The sequence below is a fragment of the Heloderma suspectum genome, chromosome 4, assembly GCF_057233095.1.
Source record: "Heloderma suspectum isolate Gila_16-S chromosome 4, 16-S_ref, whole genome shotgun sequence".
NCBI lineage: Eukaryota > Metazoa > Chordata > Lepidosauria > Squamata > Helodermatidae > Heloderma > Heloderma suspectum.
The window spans coordinates 215,220,657-215,243,519 of NC_139461.1; the positions used below are offsets into that span (position 1 = coordinate 215,220,657).

General features: G+C 41.1%; 1 protein-coding gene across 1 annotated transcript in view; it reads left to right on the plus strand.

The window, feature by feature from the left end:
• The window catches only part of ANKRD13C (ankyrin repeat domain 13C), a 48,972-nt gene that overhangs the window by 20,276 nt on the left and 5,833 nt on the right, over positions 1–22,863 (plus strand). The window contains exons 4-12 of the mRNA XM_084852235.1: positions 3,629–3,714; positions 7,636–7,681; positions 9,213–9,279; positions 13,169–13,313; positions 14,029–14,160; positions 14,489–14,650; positions 17,805–17,884; positions 19,171–19,269; positions 20,930–21,030. Of these exons, the coding sequence (XP_084708361.1) occupies positions 3,629–3,714; positions 7,636–7,681; positions 9,213–9,279; positions 13,169–13,313; positions 14,029–14,160; positions 14,489–14,650; positions 17,805–17,884; positions 19,171–19,269; positions 20,930–21,030 (918 nt within the window). The remainder of the gene's footprint in view (positions 1–3,628; positions 3,715–7,635; positions 7,682–9,212; positions 9,280–13,168; positions 13,314–14,028; positions 14,161–14,488; positions 14,651–17,804; positions 17,885–19,170; positions 19,270–20,929; positions 21,031–22,863) is intronic.

Consider the following 22,863-nt stretch of genomic DNA (forward strand, 5'->3'; position numbering starts at 1 on the left):
ATTTATTCATTTGTTGTTCAGTCATGCCCGACTCTTCGTGACCCCATGGACCATAGCACGCCAGGCTTTCCTGTCCTGCGCTCTCTCCCGGAGCGTGCTCAAGTCCATATTCATTGCATCTGTGATGCTATCTAGCCATCTCATCCTCTGCCGTCCCCTTCTCCTTTTGCCTTCAATCTTTCCCAGCATCAGGGTCTTTTCCAGAGAGTTTTCTCTTCGCATTAGGTGGCCAAAATATTGGAGCTTCAGCTTCAGTATCTGTCCTTCCAATGAGCACTCAGGGTTGATTTCCTTTAGGATGGACTGATTTGACCTCCTTGCAGTCCAGGGGACTCGTAAGAGTCTTCTCCAGCACCACAGTTCAAAAGCATCAATTCTTCGGCGCTCAGCCTTCCTTATAGTCCAGCTCTCACAGCCATACATTACTACTGGGAAAACCATAGCTTTGATTAGACTGACCTTTGTCGGCAAGGTGGTGTCTCTGCTTCTTACTATGCTGTCTAGGTTTGCCATAGCTTTCCTCCCAAGGAGCAAGTGTCTTTTAATTTCATGGCTACAGTCACCATCTGCGGTGATCTTGGAGCCCATGAAAATAACATCTGTCACTGCTTCCATTTGTTCTCCTTCCATGTGCCAGGAAGTGATAGGGCCAGATGCCATGATCTTCGTCTTTTTAATGTTGAGTTTCAAACCAGCTTTTGCACTCTCCTCTTTCACCCTCAACAAGAGGCTCTTGAGATCCCCTTCGCTTTCTGCCATTAGGGTGGTATCGTCTGCGTATCTGAGGTTGTTGATAATTCTCCCGGCAATCTTAATTCCAACCTGTGATTCATCCAACCCGGCATTTCTCATGATGTACTCTGCGTATAAGTTAAATAAGCAGGGCGACAGTATGCAGCCTTGTCGTACTCCTTTCCCAATTTGGAACCAATCGGTTGTTCCATGTCTGGTTCTTACTGTTGCTTCTTGACCCTCGTACAGGTTTCTCAGGAATCAGGTAAGGTGGTCTGGTACCCCCATCTCTTTCAGAATTTGCCACAGTTTGTTGTGATCCACACAATCAAAGGCTTTAGCGTAGTCAATGAAGCAGAAATAGACGTTTTTCTGGAATTCTCTTGCTTTCTCCATGATCCAGCGAAAGTTGGCGATTTGATATCTAGTTCCTCTGCCTCTTCGGAACCCAGCTTGTAATTCCGGTAGTTCTCAGTTCGCATACTACTACAAGCCTAGCTTGTAGGATTTTGAGCATCACCTTGCTGGCATGTGAAATGAGCGCAATTGTATGGTAGTTTGAACACTCTTTGGCGTTGCCCTTCTTTGGAATTGGAATGTAAACTGACCTTTTCCAGTCTTGTGGCCACTGTTGAGTGTTCCAAATTTGTTGGCATATTGAGTGCAGCACTTTAACAGCATCATCTTTTAGGACTTTAAATAGCTCAGCTGGAATACTGTCATCTCCGCTAGCTTTGTTGTTAGTAATGCTTCCTAAGGCCCACTTGACTTCACTCTCTAGGATGTCCAGCTCAAGTTCAGTGACCGCACTATCATGGCTATCAGGGACATTCAGATCTTTCCTGTATAGTTCTTCTGTGTATTCTTGCCATCTCTTCTTAATCTCATCTGCTTCTGTTAGGTCCCTGCCTTCTTTGTCCTTTATCATGCCTGTCTTTGCACAAAACGTTCCCTTGAGATCTCCGATTTTCTTGAAGAGATCTCTGGTCTTTCCCATTCTTTTGTTTTCCTCGATTTCTTTGCATTGTTCATTTAAGAAGGCCTTCTTGTCTCTCCTTGCTATTCTCTGGAACTCTGCATTCAGTTGGATATATCTTCCCCTTTCTCCCTTGCTTTTCGCTTCCCTTCTTTCCTCAGCTACTTGTAAAGCCTCATCAGACAGCCACTTGGCTTTCTTGCATTTCTTTTTCTTTGGGATGGATTGAGTTGCTGCCTCCTGAACAATGTTACGGACCTCCGTCCATAGTTCCTCAGGCACTCTGTCTATCAGGTCTAATCCCTGAAATCTATTCCTCACCTCCACTGTATATTCATAAGGGATATGATTGAGGTCATACCTGAATGGTTTAGTGGTTTTCCCTACGTTCTTCAATTTAAGCCGAAATTTTGCAAGAAGCAGCTCATGATCTGAGCCACAGTCAGCTCCAGGTCTTGTTTTGACTGACTGTATAGAGCTTCTCCATCTTTGGCTGCAAAGGACATAATCAATCTGATTTCGATATTGACCATCTGGTGATGTCCATGTGTATAGTCGCCTCTTGTGCTGTTGGAAAAGAGTGTTTGCTATGATCAGCGTGTTCTCTTGGCAAAACTCTATTAGCCTTTGTCCTGCTTCATTTTGTACACCAAGGCCATGCTTGCTAGTTATCCCGGTGATTTCTTGACTTCCTACTTTAGCATTCCAACCCCCTATGATGAAGAGGACATCTTTTTTTGGTGTTAGTTCTAGAAGGTGTTGTAGGTCTTCATAGAACCGATCAAGCTCATCTTTTTCAGCCTCAGTGGTTGGGGCATAGACTTGAATTACTGTGATGTTGAATGGTTTGCCTTGGATTCATACTGAGATCATTCTATCATTTTTGAGATTGTACCCCAGTACTGCTTTTCCCACCCTTTTGTTGACTATGAGTGCTACTCCATTTCTTCTAAGGGATACTTGCCCACAGTAGTAGATATAATGGTCACCTGAATTAAATTCGCCCATGCTTGTCCATTTGAGTTCGCTGATTCCCAAGATGTCAATGTTCAATCTTGCCATCTCATGTTTGACCGCCTCCAGCTTACCTTGATTCATTGATCTTACATTCCAGGTTCCTAAACAATATTGTTCTTTACAGCATCGGATTTTCTTTTCACCATTTATTAAATTTATTTTAATTTATTTATTCATTTAATTACATACAATTTGAATAAAAGAGCCTTCTGTCATGTTACGGGGTGACAGATACATGTGTGTTCATTGCTATTTTTTTTAAAAAATCTGTTCAATAGAATGCTTATGTACAGCTCTAGTGTTTAAATGGTGGGAGATTCTTTCAAGCATGAAGAATATCAACATTATGGCTGCAGCTGAGAGGTGCTTGCTTGTACCTGAATTTTAGGAATGTTCCCTACAGAATTCTCAGACTGCTATTTAAACCCCTTCAGAAAACAGTCTGGGAGTTGGATGTGAAAGGTTTTAAAGGGAAAACATTGCTGCAACTGCACCATTTCTAAGAGTGAAACTCAGAAGAATTCAGTAGCTCACATAAAGGCTGTATGGATGTGAAAATATTGTATATATACCCTGTTATTACATGAGGCTCCCTGTGGTCTCCCATCGAGATTACTGACCAGGTCCACAGCTGCTTTTCAATAATGCTGAACCATTTAGTGTTCCCAGACTTTTCACTGGGCTCCATGAAGGTGTTATGCATTGCTCTCCAAATGGTAGTAGATGGGGATATAGTTGGAAATGTATAAATTCAGGTTGGCTTTTGCCTCCAGCCCTGCATACTTTTGCATACATTTTCAAATAGCAAAAAGGATCTTAAAGGCAGTCTCAGGTTCTGAGTCCCAGGGTTAGTGGATGTTTAACATTGCTATATTATCTTTGGCTTACAGTTCATTTATTTAGTTACAGCACTCCTAAGGAAACTGAAACAACAGTCTAGGGAAAGTGTTGAAGAAAAGCGACCACGTTTATTAAAAGCCCTGAAAGAGGTAAGTTTGTAAAGATTTTGTCATTTGTGATTTAAGATTATATGGCCATGAAATAATTATAGGGCCATAAAATAATTTTCTGGTGATTGCACTTAAGGGCAAACTGGCAAATGGTGTTTCACTTGTACAAGTTCCTGTTTGAGTTACAGCAATCTAGAGCTGTCCTAGTCAGCCTTTGTCTGTGAACTGCATCTCACCTGCCTGTCCATCTCCTTTAGAACAGCTGGTCCATAGGTGAGTCACTGTGTGGGGAAGGCCTTGGTGACAAGGTGTGGCCTATCAGTTGTATTTTGCCTATTCCTGCTACAGAGCTTCAGTCTTTTCTGTGGTTTGTAACTGATAAAAAATACGGCATCTAATGTGATATGGTACAGCTGTCTGTTGAATCTCCTTTCCCCCTGTGGTGATTTTGTCTTGGATAATGATACATTCCCTGCCTCTACTGCTTTCGACATTTCTTTTACTTCTGGATTATTCCAGCATTAATGAGCCACTGAATCTGCATAGCCTGTTTCTGCCTATATGGAGCACCTCAGAGTGGGGGGGGGGGTGTGGCCGGACGGCGCATAGGAAGTGTCATAACAGCACTTTCACGGTCCCCATCCCCAGGCACACCCCCTTTTTGGCTGCTCCGTGCTGCTCCTACGAGCACGGAGCTGGGGACAAGCCATACCTCCTACGAAGGGGCCGGGGGAGAAGGTGGGGAATCAGATTTCTAGGAAACAAAAAATTCTGTGGCTGTCTAGACACTGTCTAGAGGCCATAGGATTGTGCCCTAAGAGTATAACCTTAATATTATAGGAGAGCCAGTGTAGTGTAGTGGTGAGAGTGACAGACTGGGAGCCAGGAGATCCGGGTTCTAGTCCCCACTTGGCCATGGAAGCTCACTGGGTGACTTTGGGCCAGTCACAGACTCTCAGCCCAACCTACCTCACAGGGTTGTTGTTGTGAGGATACAACGGTGAGGAGGAGGAGAATGTAAGCCGCCTTGAGTTCCTTGCGAGAGGGAGAAAGGCGGGGTATAAATGCAATAAATAAATAAATAAATAAATAACATGTCAAACAGGATTATCAACATAGTAATAAGCATCAACAGCCTGATTTTTAAAAAAACACTGGCAGAATAACTGTTTAAATACATTCTTCTGTTGAAGACTCTCATTGTAGGTGTAAATCTTGTAGAAAATAATTTTTGTGCATGGAGAAAATTGCTGCATGGAGTCATTCTACTGTGGAAGAACTAGTTATTTCTAAAGTGGAGGAATGGCCATGAAGTGATAATTAAGCTGAGCTAACTTGGTAAAACAAAGTGACTGTGGCACTTCCTTAAGTGAGAGTAAATGGATGATAGATACTTCTAAGTAGCTGCAGAGCCCTATTGTGCTGTGGGGAAAAAAAAGCTTTGAATTGGAGCTGCTCAGTATCTTTTATCCAGGGTTCCAAAGCAGGTTCTCTCTTCCCACTTGTCACACAAATTCCCATAGAAACTGTGTATATGTAGCCTTTCTTCCCTAAAATTGGCAATGTGTCCCTCTTTAACTGGTCTTGAGCTCGGACACTCCCATATCTTGTCTTCAAATAACCGTGTTGTCTTTAACCAACCATTCACTTGGTCGCATTGGTGACCAGGGATTCTGTGAAGGTAAGTGCATGGAATTCCCTCCAGGTGAATTGGCTGGCAAAGAAGGGACAGAGTGATTGCTCCCTGCTTTGCCAGCTTGCCTGGCTTCTATGCTGGCTACAGACGAAAGCAGATCAGGCTGGCGCAGCAGGGACAGTGTTGCTGCTGCCCCAGCCCAGTCAGTTTCTATGTTGGAAATACAGGAAGCGAAGCCCCTTGCTCTGTGCCTGGCATAGAAATCAAGCAGGCTTGCTGAGGAGGCAGGGAGTGATACATGCCTCCTCTGCCAGCCTACCTTGTTTCTGCGTTGGATTAGAGATGTACAATTTCTGATAATTTTGAGGTCATGGGGGAAAAATGTGTTTTTATGGGGGTTGGGGGGAAAAGTGAAATTTTGGAAAAAAACGTGAAAATGAGCAATACTTATTTCTTTAGTGCTCTTTACAGATCTAAAGTCACTGTGTTGCTTTAAGACCAGCCTGGTGCCCTCCAGGTATTTTGGTTTTCAGCTCCCATCAGCCTCAGGCAGCATGGCGAATAGCCAGGAATGCTGGGCATTGTAGCCCAAAACATCCAGAGGGCACCAGGTAGTGGGAGGGGTGCTTTAAGAACATAAAGCAACCTTTCTGTTCCTAAAGTTATTCTATGTATAACTTAGTTTGCTCATAAAATTATCAGCATATTTTAAAACTTTTAAAAGTAAACTCAGTAAATTTGTAATTATTGTCTGAACATAATAGATTAGATTAGTAAATGACTGCTAGAGCATCAGAAACACAGCACTCTATAGAACAAAACTGAAACTGTCAAGAATACATATTTACTGTCAGGAATGCACAATGGTGACTTTACTCACATGTCGGGAAACAGAGCATAAATGTCTGTCAGTAAAAATATACTTTAGATCAATAATTTTAATAAGGAATGAAAGAAATAACTATGCTGGGAATCTTACAAAGAGGATTAAAGAAATGTTTTCCCCCATAGCTTCATTATTTCCAGATATTTTACATCACTAGTCTTTCTGTAAGAGTGTTATTACTACATAGATTATAGAAATTATTTTGGGGGGACGAAAGGCTGGGTAACAATATATAAATACTTTGTCTTAAATTCTAAAAGAATATTTCATAGTCCAAAGCTGTTCAATTTTTCCATTTGGGGGGGGGGGGGGGACACAAAAACATTCCTCAGAAAAAAACTGTTTTGCCTTTAATTTTTCCAGGCCTTCACATCTCTGTGCTGGATATGCATGAAGGAGCTTTGTCTTCTGCACAGAAGAAACACAGTAGGATGGCAGAGGAGGCATGGTTCGATCCCTTTTTTCTTGGTGAGCTCACTTGGCTTCCATGCTGATGATGGAGGAAAGGGCTTTACTGCTTCTTTGACAAGCATGGAAGTCAAGGATGCTGGTGGGAGCATGGAGTGATCCATGCCACCTCCGCTAGCCTACTGTGTTTCTAGCCTCAAAAATTATGAGATTGCTTTTTAGTCTTAGGAGGAACCATTTACTTTTATGAGTAAAAAGCAGGTGAGTAAAAAAATTGTGGTCTATTAACTTGTGTGGGCTTAGCAACAAGGCTGAAATATCCACAGGATCATCCAATTTGGTTACTCACTTTTTTTCTTTCCTAGCAAAATCTGAGGGAGAACATGGTTTGAGCAGCCTCTAAGAGTCACAGAACTGGAATGGTAACATTGGAGAGAGTATAGTTTATGGGCAGTATTCTACACTGTTGCATTCTATGATAACGGACTGCTAGTGCAACAGGAACTAGCGGTTCCTGAAACAACTGGAAATAAGCAACAACACATGTTTCCAGAACAGGCAGGTCAGTGAAGTTCACAGAAGGGAGTTCCACTGACCTGTCCTGTTCTGGAAGTGAACACTTCCAATTATTTCAGGAACCACTAGTTCCTGTTGCACTAGCAGTCCATTCCACTAGTGCACAGGCATTAGGGATACTGCCCTGTATTTAATTAAAAGATTAGGTTAATTAAAAAATCATATTGTTTTGGCCAGAACAGTTTTGCTTGTGCTCAATAATATTTTAAACTAGTAATGGAAATACTGAGAGATGCTACCTTTAGTTCTTTTGTAGATGAAATAAGAAAAAATAATGTAGATTTTTTAAAAAGCTGTTAACGTGACTAGGTGTGCAAACGGGCTTTCATCAAAGTACACCGACTACAAGTTTAGCATGTCCAATATGAAAGGTGTGCTTGTGTTAGCATTTCTGAAGAAAAATAACAGCATTCATTTATTATCATTTACCAGTTACAATTCTGTTTCTCTTCAGCTAGGAGACTTCTATCTTGAACTTCACTGGGATTTTCAAAGTTGGGGTATGTGTGTGTGTTTTTTTTAAGAAGACTAAAAAGGTCGGTAGTATTTTTCCAGACTTTCAACTTGGGTTGGTCGTGCTTTTACAGAAGAATGTGTCTGTGCCAAGCAGACCTGTCCCAGGTTGTGTGAAAGTCTTCATGCATACAGCTGTTCGCATGAAGAGCCCCTCCTGCAGATGTTGACAATACATACATAGACAGCAGGGCAAGGGTTTCTTGGTGTATCTGACTTTGCGGGAAGGGCTACTCAGCACTCGTGTGTTGCTTTTACTTGTAAGTACAATGCCTGAATAGGGCTGTAGTTGGAGCTAATCCCTCTCCTAATCTAAGTTAAGAACGTTAACATGTGGTGTTGCCTGTGACTTGATGCAGAGACGATGTTTCTTGATCTCTTAACCATGGTTTAGAGATTGGGAGCACCCTCTGGGCTTGTGTGCTCCTCCCCTCTCCCTCCCCATGTCATTTTTCTCTTGGTTCACATGCTCCTTCTCATTTAAAAGCCCAGCTCCTTTACCTTTTCAGCACTAATTATGGCTAGCCTTGTGTCTACACCAAGTTGAATACAAACCAGAGTTTGAACTCACTTCGAGCCACAGTTTCAAATAGTTAAAGCTAAGTGTGGCTAGCATTCAACTCACTGGAGATATGATACTAACTTTATTAGTGCTGAAAAGGAAAGGGAGACGAGTCTGAGTGGTTTGAGAGGGAGCATGCAGGCCAGAGTAGTATTCTCAATCACTTAACCAAAGTTAAAGGATTGGGAAACATTGTCTGCACTAAGCTTGTTGTAATAGGAACCAAATTGTTCCTTTATGTAACAATCATAGCATTGGATATAGCATTTTTAATATTGCTTTTATAGAGAATAAAATACCAAATTACTTTAGGGCACAATCCTATGGCCGCTAGTCAGCTGCTAGACGTCCATAGGATTGGTTGGTTCCAGGGAACCGACCTCGGAGCTCACGTTCTGAGGTTGGTTTCCAGAGAACCGACCACCTCCTCCTCCTGCACTGCTTCGTAGGCAGTGTGGATCGGCCCTGCGCTCTGCGCTTGGAAGAGCAGCATGGAGCGGGGAAAACAGGGCGTTCCCAGGGGTGGGCTGGGGCTGGGGAGGTCGTTAAGTGCCGGTACAACACTTCCTATGTGTCGTCTGGCTGCCTCTCCCTGCGCTCCGAGGTCCTGCGGCTAGACAGCTGAAATCGATTGTCTAGTCGCGAAAGCAGGGCAGCAGGAACACGGAAGAGATCCGCTCCTCACCATTCCTCCTGCCCTGCACTGGATAGGTGGTCGCCCCCATGATCAGAGGCGACCATCGATCCAAATGGGATTGCTCCCTCTGTGTCTAAGTTAAAACATGTTTTGCCACCCTGCTTTGAAATAGATTGGATGCTTTAAAAGAGTTAAATAGAATTCCAATAATACTGGTATATGTGTGTGCTGTTATGAGTAAATATGGTGTTTCTCTTACATATGAAAGGATGTATTATAATTACATTAATTCTAACAGTGCCATTTTTGTCAAATACAGTGCCTTTACTTTCCCGAATCCTGCCTTCCGATGCATGTAAAATATACAAACAAGGTATAAATATCAGGTAAGAATAGTCTTAATCTTTGGACTGTACTACTATAATATTGCTAAAAAGTTGGTTCTAGCTCCATAGAATTAATATTCCTTTTCTGACTATTATTTGACTCTGATTACTAAATTTCATACCCTTTAGGGATAATGGGTGAGGAGATTAAGAGTTTCTGGATGGGATGTAAAAGGCCATATTCACAGGGGCTTTTGATCTGCATTTCCTCTGCAATCCCCTTAAATGCCCCCCAAAGCTCCTGAATATTGGAGAACCCATCAAAGTGGTATCCATAAGGTTCTGTAACTAAAAGAGAAATTGGCACAAAGCCCTACCCCCCACCCTTACCAGCATATGTTGAAGTATGCTTATAGGCTTCTTTGGGTCATGGCCTCTCAAAATCATTGTACTAATGTGATCTAATTTATTACAGAAACATGGTTAGGGGAGATAACTGTATGAGAGAGACTTAATGTTCTGAATGATCCAATATGTGCAAGATCATGGGCCTGTCCATGTTTGGAAGCATTGAAAGACATGGAGTTATTCCTATTTTTTGTCACTTAATGCCAGGTACTATTATATCAAAGTGTGATTTGACCCTTAGCTGATTGTTGAAATGCCTTTTGTTAGAGTCTGGACTCTCATACTGCTAATGTGTGGAGAATTCTCAATGGAATAAAATATTCATAAGTTTTATTCTGTAAAGCAGCTCACTCTAATCCTTTTAATATGAATAACAGGGTGCTTGGCTTTTTAAGGCTAGAACTTGCTTAGGGCCCATCTTCAGCATAGTCTCTGTCCTACATAATTAAATCCTACAGAAATTGTGGAGGTGCTCCTAAATCAGGGGTGGGAGCTGAGGGCCGAATTGGCTCTGGGCGAGTGGGTCTAATCTATCTTTTACTAATAGACATTTAGGGATGCTCCAAGTCATTATCAGTTTCCCAACATGTGACTGCAGTCACCATGTCATAATATGTGAAAAAATGTGCATTCTCAACAGTTCAAGTTTTGATCCATAGAGTCTTGTATTTTTGTGCTTGTTCTAGTTAGATGTAGCAGTCAGTGAATGTAGTTCTAAAACCCGTGCGTGAGAGAAACGCTGTAGGTTATCCTGCCTCTACCACTACGTGCGACTGAGCGATGTGTGGATGATCTTGCCTAAGTTTCTTTAAAAAACAACAACAACCCCCAAAACTTTGAGGCTTGAGTCTATGGAACTCACTGCCACAGATTTTAATAGACTTCACTGTTAGGAAATGTTGCTTCAGCTATAAAACCTTTAACCACTACCATCAGAATAAATCCCTCTATAGCTAAAAGAAACTCAGTAGCCTGGTTCCTATGACAAAGGCATGGGGTTGACACCACCACTAGAGACAACCTTTCAAAATGAACAAAAAATAAAATGTTTATTAAGGAGAAAGATTTACAAAAGGGAAAAAATGTCACTCTTCAAATAATAGGATGAGTTCACTTAAAAGACTCTTAAATTAAATATGCTTGGTTACAATTCCCAATAGGCAAGAGCACCTTCTCCAGCTAAGTAAGCTCTCAATATCTTTACCTTCAGACCATACTTCCCTAAACTCCACCCCAACCAATTCCCCACAAACAAGAACAAATACTCTATACCAGTTTCCCTCTGTTTCCAGCTCTTCCTGCTTCATCTAGCTTCTAGGCTGATTCAGATGTTTCAGGGACTACTTGCTGAGGTTCCTTTTTGACAGAAGTAAAATAGGGACCTAAAATGTATTATGTATAGCTTGGCTTGCTTATACAATTATCATTTTTGGTATTTTAAATTTAAATGTATATGTTATTCAGACAATTATAAATGTACTGAGGTTACTTTTAAATGTTTGTAATTTTAATGAAAGTTTTATGAGCAAACCAAGTTACACATAATACAGTTTATATTCCTAAAGTAACAAAATGACTTTAGATCTGTAAAGAGGCTAAAAAAAATTGTACTGCATATTTCCCCCCAAATTTGCTTTTTTTTCCCCACACAAAAAGGAAAAAACCCAGTTTTTCCCATGGCTTCATAATTTCTGGAAATTTTGCAACTCTACAGTTGTCCATTGAGGGCACAGTCCTATGCATGTTTAGACAGAAAAAAGTCATATAACATGGCTAGCTGGGGAATGCTGGGAGTTGGAGGACTTTTTCTGTCTAAACATGCTTAGGATTGCACGATGAGCTAACTTTCAGGACTCTGCTCTGGTGTTTTAATTGTACGAACAGCACTAGTTGCTACACCTTTTTATACCACCAGCATATTGTGAAGCCCGACTGTGACTTCCAGTGGCTGGCTATTTCTTTGCGAGCTGCAGCTACCACCAAACCAAAGCTCATTGTTAAGAATAAAATAGGAGAGAGAGAGGCAGGTGAAGAAAACCTCAGGGCCTGTTCCAGTTGGACTCCCCACAGGACCATCTACCATCAACTGACTTATTCAAGGAGTCTAGGAGGGAGAGGAAGATAGATAAGGATAACAGCAGATGGCTGCTTCTGTTCCAACTAGACTATCCCTTCCTTTGCCCCCTGGGGCATCTATCACCAGCTGCCCTGCAGAAAGATCCTGATGAGTTTCTTGTTTGTTAATATTGTTTATTTTGACATAATTTTTAGTGATACTTGTAAGCTGCCTTGGTAGGATTTGTATCCTGAAAGGTGGCATATAAATAAGTGAAATAAAGAATAGTCATGGGAGTTCAAAAAGATTGACACCAGGGCCAGCATTGAGCTTGGGCCCCTGGTTGGAGAACACTGTCTGAAATCTTACTTGAAAAGTAAAGATCTTGAACATCCTTTGCCAAAGTTTCTGGACATAGTTGCAGTCCTACTACTTGAGATGGAACAATTGCTTGGTTTTTGCAACCCCTCCCACAATATGGGGGGAGAGTCTTAGTTATGTGATACAGTTTTAAGGGGGTATAGTTTCACTGGAGGACTAGTTTAAGCATCATTTGGCGGATATGGTCCTTGATTATTAGCACAGCTGCCTGTTAGGTAATGGATTTTTAATTTTAAACAAGTGAAGATAGCTTTTCTGTTTCTAAATAAAGATGTTCAAGTTTCCATCAAAGAGAATACTTAATCTCTTCCTTAGTTTTAATGTATTGCAAGGCACTCTCTCTTATATTAGAAAAAAGCAAAACAAACTTCTCCATCTGGCTACATCTGAAATTTTGGACAGCAGCCTTATCTGAATGAGATTTCAGTACTAGTATAGACTATGGTATCTGAATTGGGAACTTGTTCCTCTTCTCACAAGTCAGAATCATACGCCAAGAACAAACTCTGGCTTATGACTAGAGAACAGCAAACCAGAGTTCCTGTGTCAGACATAACGCTAAACAAATCAGTGAATGAGGGTTCTTGGTTTGTTTAGCTGCTCCTGCTGGCAGGAGGAGCCAAGTGCGAGTGACAGAGCAGTGTACACTGGCACATTCCACATTCTAAAAAATTCTGGCTTAGCATTATTACATGTGAAGTGGCCATACGAGTTCTTCCCAAAATATACCCTCTCGGATTCTTATTTTACTTCCTTTGCTCCATCCTTAATGTCTCAGAGAGTCCATGCTTCCTTTCCCCTCACTAATGAGTAATTACAATGAGCAGCCAGTCCCTGGAGGAAGGGCATTTAAGGCAGAGGCTATAACTTCCAGGTAGGTTTGAGTCCTGCCACCTCTTTGTTATGTGTTTCCCACAAGTAAAGCAGTGGTTTCACGGGAAACAGTACAGAATGCACTGACACCAACAATCCCTCCTTTTTCTGGCATTTCAGATCTCCTTTTCACCTTCCTCACTGGCTCCTGAAATTGTACTGTTTTGAACTAAGCAATGTAATACATGTCTATTTTTCTGGATCAGCTCAAGTGTTGGAATGTTTCCACAGGCTTGACACAACGCTCATAGATTTTACTGACATGAAGTGCCAACGAGGGGACTTAAGCTTCATTTTCAATGGTGATGCTGCACCCTCTGAATCCTTTGTAGTTTTAGACAATGAACAAAAAGTTTACCAACGAATACATCATGAGGTAAGCCATAGGATGTCTGATAAATGAAAGTATTCCATGCATACAAAGCAAAATATTTTCTTTTTTTTAATCCAAAATGAATCAAATACCTAGTTTTTAAAAAGTGTGCAAAGTAATTGCAAGGTGCTGCCAGTATACAAGGGTACTGTTCTTTCTTGGGAGTAAGACCCATTCTACAGAGGAGGCATGCATAGGGTAGAGCTATAAAACTACTGCTTTTCAGGATGCCTAATTAGTTGACAGCTCAGCTACAAACTGTGATGAATATGCTAAGCTTCTTTGCTGTATAGATTACTAGTGTCCTTCCAAATTCCCTTTTCCATTATGGCAATGGTGCCATTTCATTTTTAAGCTAAATAACGCAGGGTACATCTAAGGTCTGAGGAGGTCAGAGGCTGCAAGAGACAAATTTCTACAGAAGGTTTTCAAAGGCCTCAGTGGACATGTATGTATAGCTTTAGAAAGAAGCTGAGAAGATGAAATTGAAGTACAGTGTAATCTGGTACCTGGGAATTTGGCCAACCTCTGCAGTGATGCAGTTTAGATCAATGAAATGCATGGTGCACACATATGTATAGTGTGTAAGACAGGTCCCAAAGGGAATTAATTGATTATAGGAAGGCTCCTAATTATTTGAGCAGAAAGTTGATAAAGTAGAAGATAACACTTCTGTTTAATTGTGTTTTTTCTTAAACGTGGAATTGCACTTTCTCAGGAATCTGAGATGGAAACAGAGGAAGAAGTTGACATTTTGATGAGCAGTGATATTTATTCAGCAACATTATCAACCAAATCAATTACCTTCACACGTGCCCAGACAGGATGGCTTTTCCGAGAAGATAAAACAGTAAGCCTGTTTTTATTTTGAGATATCCATCTGTCCTGTGCAATTGTGCCCCACAGAGATAAAATGAGAGACTACCATGCACGCTGTCGGGATTGATCTGATCTGGATTGAGAGCAGGGAGGATTTTAAAGGTTAGGGTTGCAGAAGAGAGTCTGCTTCCAATGAAGCTTGAAGAAATAAGAGTGATTGGGGGGAAAGAATATATAAAGTGAGCAGGTAGACAATAATAGGCAAGGCTTGACGTGGTAGTTATCTGGCAGTTTTAGTCTTTGCATCAAAACATTTTGTGTTTTTGAGTGTGTGTTTTTATGTGTTTGTTTTTTTGCAGGAAAGGGTAGGAAACTTCTTGGCAGACTTCTACCTGGTTAATGGGCTAGTGTTAGAATCAAGGAAAAGACGAGAACATCTCAGCGAGGAAGATATTCTTCGAAACAAAGCTATCATGGAAAGCTTGAGTAAAGGTGGAAACTTGATGGAACAAAACTTTGAGGTACAATTAATTTTTTGTTAAACTGGGCATTTAACTAAACTTGTCAGTCTTGAAACAGCAATCTGACTATTTGTTGGAGGATAGAAAAAGTCGCAGTCTTAAACACTACAACGAAAGAGCTTGCTTGGGTCTACATGCTGTTTTTCTGATACCTTCCAGCACTGCCATGCTTTCTGAAACTCCCTGAGTTTCAGGGTGGTTTGTGAGGTAGTGTCAGAAGCAAAGGACTTGGAAGCCCCAGAGTGGATTGAGCCTAATATGCCACCCTTTGGATTGGGCCTTGACTTGTCTGCTTGTTGACCAGTCACTGTGGTCTCTCCCCATATTAAGTGATCAGAACAATAATGCTTATTGTTTCAGGGGGTTAGTTTAAACATCTTCCTTTGATGTATTTGGCAGGAAGTATGGAATTCCAGACAGTGTCCCCTTAGTTTTAATAGACTTTTTTTCTGGTTTAGTAAACAGGAATGTGAGTGTCTCACGCTATTTGGTAGATTTCTTCCTTGATGCCTCCCCGACCCTTGTCATTCCCTCCCATCTGCTTTGTGCTGATAGACTGCCAACTTTCCAGTTCCTTTTCTCTAAATAGTTTCAGGACGGGAACCTATTTAATTTTTTGTCAAGAAGCTGAAACGTTGAAGGTTTTTTTAAATGTATGCTGCGTTCCTCTATCTTCCTAAGAGGTGGCATGATGTTTCCTGAATAACTTAAATGTAGGTGAAGAGTGCCTTTTGTGCTCATGCAAAATACCGTTAGGCTTTAATGTTTCACCACAATGTGGCGTGTTATAGTTTTGCCATATTGAAAGAATGCTAGTAATTCTGTAAGTTGTAAAGGCTGTTAAAGATGGTGCTTTGAGTTTTAGTTGAAAGTTCAGGATACTACTTTGTCACAGAACAGTCTAATAATACACTTAATACTTGTAATGTCAAGTTATAAATTTGATTTTGAAAGGCTTACTGACATCTTGCTCATAGGCAAGCTACAGTGAGCCAAATAGTGGCTTGTGCTGTTGATGCTGAAACATAATCCTCTGCCTGGAGAAGGCTGCCAGAGGCTGGCCATCCATCCAGGAAAATCCTACCCTAGTCTTCCCTAACCTGGTGCCCTCCAGGTGTTCTGGACTTCAACTCCCAGAATTCCTGACTGTTGGCCATGCTGGCTGCACCTGATGGAAGTTGAAGTCAAAAACATTAGAGGGCACCAGGTTGGGGAAGGCTGCTCTACCCCTTACCTTACTATCAGAAATGGCTAGTGCAAGTTTGTGCTGGTTTGCCTGGCCCTTAGGTCCCTGCCAATAATGTGGGGAAGAAACACATGTTGAGAGGTCCCTGCCAGTGATGTGGGGTATATTGAACACGCTCTGAGGGGTATGTGCATAGCTGTTGGTGTAACTTTCTTGGAGGATGGGTGAGATAGATTTGTTCGCCTTGGTAATGATCTCAATGCTGCTTGTTGTGATGGGTCCAAATGAGGTGTCCAGTACACCATCTTATTCAGTTTTGTGGGATCAGTTTCTGCTTCTGCAGCCTGAGGACATGGGCAAGAACTACTTGTAGCAGTTCAACCCACATGTCTTCTCGCCCCTTGCCCATCATGGCTTATTCAAGCTAGCCGAGGGAATTTGACTGGGTGGGTCCATGGAGTGATGAATGCATCATTGTGTGAGGGGGTCATCCCTGCTGCCTTTAAGGAGGCAGTGGTAGGACTACTCCTGAAAAAGCTCTCCCAGGATCCAGAGATTTCTAATAACTACCCTCTGATGGTGAATACCCCCTTTTTGGGCAAGGTGCTTGAGAGGGTGGTGACGACTTAGCTAGAGGTGTTCTTGGAGGATACTGACTGTCTAGCCCCATTACAGTATGGGTTCCAGCTTGGTTATGGAATGGAATCGGGTTTGGTTGCCCTCATGGATGACCTTTAGCAGTAGAGGGACAAAAGGAGTGCGACTCTGTTACTATTACTCAGTCTCACAGTGGCTTTTGATAGCATTGATCATGCTATACTCTGTGGGCTGGGAGTTGGGGGCACCATTTTGCAGTGGTGTTTTAGGCATTTATTGCAAATATATCTGTTAGGTCATGGCTGGGGGAAAGCCAAAGCAATCTTTGTTCCAGCCTCATGATACTATAGTGTGTGCGTGTGACCTGGTTTGCACATAATGCTAACCCATGGTTATTTAAACCATTGTTTCTTGCCCTACCCAGGGTTTGCCTGGCAGGTGATCGAACAAACCATGGTTTGTTTTCTCAGTCCCTGGGTTGTTTCCTTCCCTGTTCGCCCACTCTCTCCTTGTATCCCAACTGCTTTTGCAGCACTGCAGTACTAACATGTAAAGAGGCTGAGGATTTTTTTACCACTCTTGCCTGCTGCCTCTGTAGCCTGGTGAAACAACCCATGAACAACCCATGATTCTGGGTTTACATGTAACAAAAACCCATGATTTAAACAACTCACAGTTCACAACCCAATAACAAATCATGGGTTCTCTTTGTGGTTAACAACCCATAGTTCCCCCATAGTTCCAGATTCAAATATAACAACAGCCTATGATTCAATAAGCCATGATTAATTAAACCATGGTTTCGTGTTATGTGCAAACCAGGTCTATGGCCTCGTTTGCACATAACGACAATCTAGAGTATGCATTGTCATTGAATTGTGGTTTTTTGAATCGTGTGTTGTTATGTATGAACCCTCCACTTTGGTTAACTCTGGGTTGTTATTCACAGAAAACCCAGGAAGAGAACCCATGGCTTGTTGGGTTGTGAACTCTGGGTTGTTTGTGGTTAAAAACCCATAGTTAAACCATAGAGCAGAGTTTGCACGTAATGGCAACTCACAATTCAACAACAAACCACGGTTCAACGATAAGCCCTACTCAACCGATACTCTGGATTATTGTTACATGCAAACCGTGTTACTGTGTGTGGGTGGTGAGGCTTTTTTGTTAGCTTGTTTTGTTTTAGATTGTTCTTATTTTGTAAACCATTTCAGGATTAGTTTAAAATGAAAAGCAGAATATAAATATTGTTAGTTAGTAAGTAAGCATGTAAATAAATAAATACAGATGTGCTTATAGGTTAGATGGTGGTAGCCTATTAAATAGTACAGTGCTTTGATTACAAAGACATCATGTGTTTTCCTTAAACAGCCTGTGAGGAGGCAATCTCTTACCCCACCTCCACCCAACACAATTACGTGGGAAGAGTACATATCTGCAGAAAATGGAAAGTGAGTATTAAATACATATGGTGGTAGCTACTGCTATGTGTAGTTAAAGTTATTTGCAAACTATCTAGGATATTTGACATCAGGAACCAAAACCCATTATGCTCTTGTAAATTTTGAACTATTGAATAAGAAGTCTAAGCCTTTTTTTAAAAAAAAGTGTGTCTACATTTTACTTTGTTTTATATAGTGATTTATTTTCTTTGGTGGTCTTTCTTTAGAAGAGTATCCAATCAATTTCTGCAGTGAAAATAACTTCTCAATCAGGATGAATGAAGTAATCAGATAGCTTCTGCCCTTTGCCCTTATTGGTGTGCACACTTGTGAAACTTAATAATGTGTGAGACCAACCATGACAGCCAAATTTCTTGAATAAGGCACTGTCCTTGGCTAACCTCATAAGTACTTGTTTGATGCACCTCGTTCAGAATTGAGTATAAAGATGAACATGTGAAACCATTCTTCCTACCTCTTACACTAGGAGTGCACAACCTTTCTGGTCCTGAGGGCTGCATCAGGTGGTGCCAGGGGGCCGCATATGTGTATGCATATGTACACACACATGTGCTGATGCACACACAGGTTTGCTTAGCTAGTACTAGCAAGGGAAACCCCAGGCAGCATCTATTCCTTTTTTTAAAAGTTTCTGTATTATTCCCATTCTAGTTAAAGTGACTGGGACTCACTGGCGAAGATCCAAAGAACTGTGGAACAAGTTCGCATAGCCAAGGGGCTTTGAATGGGTAGAATCCAATGTTAGTCCTATATAGAGTAGACCCACTGAAATGGAAAACTTGTGTTAAGACTAACTTAAGTCCCATTCATTTCAGTGGGTCTACTCTACATAGGACTAACCTTGGATACTTCCCAGAGTCTGTTTCTTAAAGAGTAGGCCTCCATGCCACAATGGAAAAATGTTTTTTTTTTAATGTGTGAGGGTTGTCTTTTCAAAGAGAAAGGATATGTTTGACTGGGTATACAAGTTCTTGGACTTGACTGAGCAGTTCTTTAGATCCTGGCTGACTTTTAAGAACTCACCCTTAACTGTGTGAAAACTTATATGGACAAATTGTGTGTGTGCATGTCTTTATATTGTTCTACTTTTTACAGACCTCTGTTCAGTTACTTTAATCCGGTAGAGCCTGGGCAGCATGCCCATTTTGGTTGCTAATAGCTGAACTGTTCAGGGCTTCGTTAACCATCAGCCCACTTTCCTGCACAACAGAAATGCATTCCAAGGTCTTATTGTCTGTGTAACTTAGGTTTTAATTTTTATTTTCTTTAACTAGAGCACCTCATTTGGGTAGGGAACTGGTTTGCAAAGAAAGCAAGAAAACATTTAAAGCCACAATAGCCATGAGCCAAGAATTTCCTCTAGGAATTGAATCGTAAGTCTGAACTCTCTGCTAGAAAAGTTTCTGAAAGGATATGTGATGAATCTAAAATATATTGATGAATAGAGAATTGTGCTTATTCCAGAGACTGCAATGTAATGCATTGTCATAGAATAAGAAAACAGTTGTCTAGAATTCTGATTCTGATTGTTCTACTGCATAATAAATGGCAAGGTGGTAAGCAATATTGTAAAACCCTGTGTATATTTTGTCAGTAGTTATTCCCTCCTATTTTTTTTTACAAGCACAGAAATTCTACAGGTCCTGAAATTACTGGTTTAATATATTCTTCTCCTGGAGTAGTAGAGAAAATGGAAACAGTGAGGATATCACTTGGTGTTGTGTAAGAAGTCCATAGCAAAATGGTGACCAAGATTTGAAGTGTACTACAAATCAGATAGTAATTGCTGTCTATCATAAAACCAGTTCCAGATTTGGTCCATTATAAGCAGAGCTGTATTCTCTCAGATACCACAAAACATGAAATTTGTGTGATTTATTCTATATCTAAGGGCCAAACAGCTTAAAAATATTTTGGCAAATACATCAAATAGAGGAGTGAAGAGACTGGTGTGGGAAGTCATAGACGTTGGACTTAACTGGCCAGGAGGATTGTGCAGTAGGAGATAGAAATAATTAAGGTGGGAGTGGAGAGCTGTGCAGGATATTGAAGACCCATCAAAATGGCCAGGGGAGGCCTGTGCACATGTTGATTCCTGAATACATACAATGCAAAACCCATACATGAAACTCTTTTCTATAGCCATGAATTCTGTAAAATTGCTGTTTTAAAAAAGTATGAGAAACTAAACATTTTGCACTTGTAGGTACTAGATTACATATATGCCAACATTACAAATGTGCAGGATATATACTGCACTGAGCACGTGTTGTATCAGTAGTAAATAAGTACATACACTGTACTTGTAATCTGAAAAGCTAGCACCTTGAAGAGGTGGTGTGAAGGAATCAGCACACAAATAAGAATGTAAATATAGGAAGTAACTTGCTTTTGGAAAAGTATAGTTTCCTGAAGTGTTATATTGTTTTCCATATCTGCTGTTTGTGTGCCCTGACAACTAGTTCTTACATCATTCATAATGGAATGTTCCTAAACTGGAATTTTGGAAGACTGTTCCATTGTTACGATTCATATGGAAAAATTATTAGCTTCAAAAGGAAGCTCATTTTTAGGTTGGAGCTGTGCAACTGAAATTCTTAATGGGTTAAGTGGGATTTCATAGTCTTTGGAAACTACAACCTGAGCTGTTAAGCTCATCTAAGAGAAAATGCTAGAACTTAGTTTAGCAAAATGAAAGACAGTCGGGAAATCATCCTACCAAATCATTTGAAGTTGACTGGAAATAGATGCTTAGCTGTGTTGATCTCTGAGTAGCATCCCACCAGAATTTATGTGGGAATATTTGACCCACTCTTGTTTAATCTACATTGTATTAGCCAAAATGATTCAATCTGATTCATGCTATTGGTGGCAAAGAGTAATATCTTCCCTGAAGCATCTTGGCTCAGTTGTTTGAGTCCTTTGCAGTTATTTGCTCTAGAAGTACCTTTCCTCTGCTTATAATACAATTGATTGTGTGGATACATCTTAAAACTGCTAAGGAATGACATTTTCATATGTACTCTTTTTCAGGTTATTAAATGTTTTAGAAGTAATTGCACCCTTCAAGCACTTTAACAAACTGCGGGAATTTGTGCAGATGAAACTTCCACCAGGCTTTCCTGTAAAGTTAGGTGAGCTGTCAGTGTGCATTTCATTAGTTAAAGTGACTCCCTGCTGTGCCAAGGACTTGGGTTGTTACTGAAATGTCTTAATCTTTAGAATAAGAAATACATTGTTTGCTACGCATGCTGTAGAAGGAATATAATCAGACCCTGGAGAGAAACGGACATGCCATTTTATAGTGTACTGGGCTGCAAATGCACAATAATAGAAAGTGAGGTTATTGCATGACTGGTTGTATGTGACCTGGTTTGCATGATCAAAATAAGCTACCATGGCTTATTTAAATCATGGCACATGCAGGGCACAATTTCGATAATCACTACCCAGGTGTGGTTTGTTACATTGTCCGAACCTGGGCGGCATGGCTTGTTGGGTGGGGAAGCAACCGTCCAATAACCCTACAACAGCATATGGGTTATGGGAGGGTTGTTTCCCCTTCCAACAAGCCATGCCGCCCAGGTTCGGATGACACAACAAACTGTGCCCAGGTGATGATTATGGAAATTGAGCCTGGCATGTGCCGCAGTTTAGATAAACCAGGGCAGCTCATTTTGATCGAGCGATTGGTCCACTGTGTAGCCTAAGGGCCAAATGAGGCAATATGTGAAATGTAGCCAGACATTTCATCTATCTGTTTAAAAAAATGTTATGCAGTCAGGATTGTATAGGGAGGATTGTGTTGCAGTCCGGAGGAAAATCCCCGTGCCCCAAAGCTGTCATTGATGTCAGTGTGAAGGTTTGTGGGTGGGTGTATCAGGGGGTGTCACTGAAACCATGGTGCAGGTGGGGAAGGGTTAGCTCCTCCATGTGCTTCGGTCACAGGGTTTCTCCATGCTATTTTTAAAAAACGCACGAGATGCCATCCCACGTTTCATGTGTCACATCTGTCTTGGCTCTGTTGCCTTTTCCTCGATCTCTAACTTGGTTGCTTTTGGAATGCATGAGTAGAGTGCCTTTCTTTGGGGGCAGGGAGGAACTGCAAAATGCTGAGTGCCCAGGCATAACATGCTATCAGCAAATATTTTAAACATTCATTTCCTAATTCTGTGTGAAAGCCAGCATGTGTCAGCCAGTGTGAAGTGTGGCAGTACAGAAAGTAAAGTTGGTGACAGGCAACAGTTTATAAGAGAACCAAAACCGGTTTGAAAGAAGTATAATTTTTTATGGCTCATTTCTGTGTGCCCTTTCTTTCGTTCCATTTTCTCCTGATGAAATGGGTTTGGCAGGTTTTTCAAAATATACACAAACCTGTGGAACCTGTGTCAAAGGCAAAAATTGAATAAATACTATGAGCAGTGATGCCACTTTCATATCTTTAAAAATTTCTCCCTCCCTCCCTCCCTCTGTCTCTCTGTCTCTCTCCCACTGTAATCTGTCTCCAGCCCAACTTTCAGCAAAATCGTGCTGGGTGCCATACAGAGCACAGAAGTAGCACAGTCACTGCTCAAAGGATCTGCTTTCTGAATTTGACAATGCAGAGTTAGAGAAACAGAGTTTGACAGTGCTTTAATGTTGTAGGGGTCTAATCTTGTACTCTATTTTCAACAAATGGGGTGGGCCTCTTTTAAGTTGCTGGAGGTGTGAACACTGAGAATGAATATTTATTATTATCTTTTTACCCCTCTTTTTAGGGCAAGCCCTCACAAGTTGACGTAAAATAAAAAGTTGAACAAAACAATGGACAAATAACATAATAAAAACAGCATCAGATAAAATCATATATATGGAACCAACAAAAAAATGTTTGGAGGAATAAAAAAGTCTTTAGGGTCTGCTTAAAGGCCACAAGGAAGGGCCAGGCAGAGTTCTTGGAGAAGGGGATTCCACAAGTGCGAAGCTGG